Genomic DNA, 3,233 nt, shown 5'->3' with positions numbered 1-3,233 from the left:
AAAAAATCTCCTTTTAAGGTGTTATTGATATTTCTTGCTGCCCAATTAGTTTAAGTCATGTTTTATATTATATATAATAATAACTTCACACTGGCCAGCTTGGAGAATGCACATTTAAAACAAAAGTCTTACAAGACAGTACTTAGATGAGGACGCTTCAAAAAGTTTATGGAAAATGGGTATTATGGAAAAAGGTATGGATTTCAAAATTCTTTTGCACCAAAATAAACGTGTCCTTTAATTTCATTTTTCTGAAAAATGTTCTGAGTTCTCCGTTTGTCTATAACATAGCTGACCATCTTTACAAGCGATGCTCATTTGGCCAGAAGTCAGGGATAGACAAGAACAGAAACCATATGGATGATTGTTAACTGAACCAAGATCTAACGGAAACAATGATAAGAAAATTAAATACACCTGATTAGTACCCAAGTACCTCATGGATTAACTTTAGATACAAGCTTTGTAAGACTGGCTTCCAGGAAAGAAACATCCAAATCAGTCTTACCTGTATAGCACTTCACTTCATGTGTTAGCTACTTAAATGTAGTACGCAGCAGTTCTCTTCAGGCCAAATGCAAAGTATCTGAACAGGATTATGTTTTCATTTTAATCATTACTATGTTTTCATCAAAGAAACTGACTTTACCCAAAATGAAAGTTACTACTTATAAAGTCAAACACAATTAAAAAATGAAACAATTCTTGCAGTCCTTAAATGCTACACAACATGAAGATAACTGGGGACTCCATCATTCTGCAAGAGATCACAACTTCAGCTTTTACAGGTTACATAGTCACCCCACTAAAATATCTAGGGGGAAAAAAAAGTTCCCTAGAAGTATCGAATATGTGTTCCACTAGGCAAAAATTTCACCCAAAGCTTTAGCTCACAAAATTTCCCAAATCAAGAGGTGGGTAACTCATTTTGCGGCTGGGGGCAGTCTCCCCGCTACGTTTTTCTCAAAGATGGCTGATGCAGACAGCACTTCATAACTACATAAAAATGGTTGCTCAGATTAAATTATGCAAACGTAGTTGCAAAATAACCTGCTCAAGTTTCAGCGCATTAAAGATGGACCTGCAAAGCATTTGCCATGTTACGCCTGGTTCCAGCGGAATTTCAGTGCGTACTAAGAGAAGCACAAACCCCAAACCGTTCTTATAAAGAAAGACTGAAATCTACGTGCACCAATATCAAAACCCATAGGCACATTTACCAGCCTTGGACCCGGCCCTGAACGCCGCCGATCCACCACCAACACAAAACAAGCGAGCACCCTCAGGCGCTTCTTGAGGTCTCCATCCTGGACAGCGAGCAGAAAGGGCCATCTTTGAAAAGCTCCGTCTTAACCTTTTAAAATAAAATATTCCAGAGGAAATTTTTAAAGTGCATGTGGGAGGGTGAATGTATTGAACAAAGTACTTCCATGAGGTAGTTATAACATACATACAAAATGCCACAAAATGGCATTTATTTTCAACTTGGCAACATTTCACCATGAGATACCCATCCACAAAGATTTTTCTGTGAGTGTAAAGTTCCTAGTTTTCTTCTATTTACCAGCAGATGATAGAGAAATGCAGGGTGATTACCAATATGAGTTTCAATAAACGTATTATGCAGCCTAATTTCAAGCCTCAAGACCCTGGCTCGGTGAGAAGCACATGGGATGTTTCCACAATAATAATTGGTCAAATGGAAATTTTTAGTGAGGAAACTCTAGATGTTAAAGTTTTTCTCTGTTGGTTTATATGCATGTGAAGGATAAATAAAAATTTTAAGAAATGTTGTTATATATAAACTGTCAATCATATTTCGAAACGAGTGGCCGAGATCGCTTGCAAATAAAAAGACTAACCATATGGAATATTTTCATTTTCCGAAGGCTCGAAACTATTAGTAGTTGAAGTTATATGAAATAGTAAAGTAAAAAGTTATCATAAATGGAGTTATAATATTCTACCAGTCAAAAAGAGGGAACCATTTTATTCTGAAATAGGATGCCAACGTACTTTGATGTCCAACTTGAATGTTCACTACTCTGTTCCGTAAGTCAGTCTTCGAAGCAAGCATTCATTGTTATTTACTGCCATTCACACCCCTCACTGGGTACTGCTCGTCATACGTGTCAGTGGGTTTACATAACTCAAAGCATCAATGCGGCAGCTCTGGAAAACCCTGCTGGGATCCGTACCACGGAGGATATGCACCGGGGCGCATTCATCTAGCTGTGTCCGTTTCGCGCTCATTCACTTTCCTATATTCCTTAAACTACTTTTCACGATTTCCTAACAAGCTGGGTCAACCCTTAGGAAAAATTAAGATTCTGCAAATGCACCAACACGCTAAGGCCTTAAAAGTTCAGCAAAATCTCCAAAGAATGAACAAAACCGGTTGACTTTTACGACCCCCACAGGGGCTGAAAGAGTTCCTTAGGGCCTCTGGACCACCCCAACTACTCGCAGCAGTGAGAAGGCCGGCTCTGAAAACGCGTGGCCCGAGTCGCAGGGTGCGCCCTTGCCACGAATGGAAAACGGCTACGCAGCTGACAACTCTTCGCGAGGCCTTCTTGAAGTGTCTACACTTTCAGGGCACAGCAAAAGAGTGTTTACACTGCCTCACGCCCTCGTCACCCCCTTGTCACTGGCCGACTTCAGGGACACCCAGTATGTGTGGTTTCGTTTATGGCGGCAGTTTGCTTACACACCCTCACGAGCGTGCACACACACTCACGCACGACCCTCTACACATTCCCGCGGCCTCCTGGGACCAGAAAGATGGAATACGGTCTCCCTCTTCTCCCCCAATCTGAGCTGTTTTAATTCAAAATACTCAAAGGCATCCCCGAAGAGGAGAGGAAGGGGAGAAGGAAGAGAAGGATTTCCCTCCGGGAACTCGGCTCCCCTCTCCCCAGCCCCACGAGCCCCCGGAGGGACACCGACGTTGCTCAGAGAGGGCAAGAAAACCTGGACGCCAGGGGCCCGAGCGCAGTCAGCGGGGACTGGCGACGAGGCCACAGAGGGGCGCCCGGGGCGTGTCCCCCGCGTCCTTCTCCCTCCTTACTTTTGGATGATCTGGGGCAGGCCGGCTTGGGGCGGCGGCGGCGGCATCCCTCTCGGGCCGGGGGGCGCAGGCCCGGGGCAGGCATCTCTGTCCGGCTGCTCCGCGCCGCTGGGGTCCACGTCCTGGCTCATGGCTGCTGCCAGGACCATGCGGGGCGACAGCGGCC

General features: G+C 44.4%; 1 protein-coding gene across 1 annotated transcript in view; it reads right to left on the bottom strand.

Annotated features, from left to right (window-relative positions):
- Positions 1-3,216, bottom strand: part of RBM20 (RNA binding motif protein 20) — a 244,077-nt gene extending 240,861 nt beyond the window's left edge. The window contains 1 exon segment of the mRNA XM_006156850.1: positions 3,068-3,216. Coding sequence (XP_006156912.1) covers positions 3,068-3,216 — 149 coding nt within the window.
- Between the last annotated feature and the right edge of the window lie 17 nt (positions 3,217-3,233).

This window comes from Tupaia chinensis, unplaced genomic scaffold (assembly GCF_000334495.1).
Source record: "Tupaia chinensis unplaced genomic scaffold, TupChi_1.0 Scaffold000520_1, whole genome shotgun sequence".
Lineage (NCBI taxonomy): Eukaryota > Metazoa > Chordata > Mammalia > Scandentia > Tupaiidae > Tupaia > Tupaia belangeri.
Note: the sequence above shows the minus strand (reverse complement) of the source record. Positions and strands in the feature narration are given on the sequence as shown.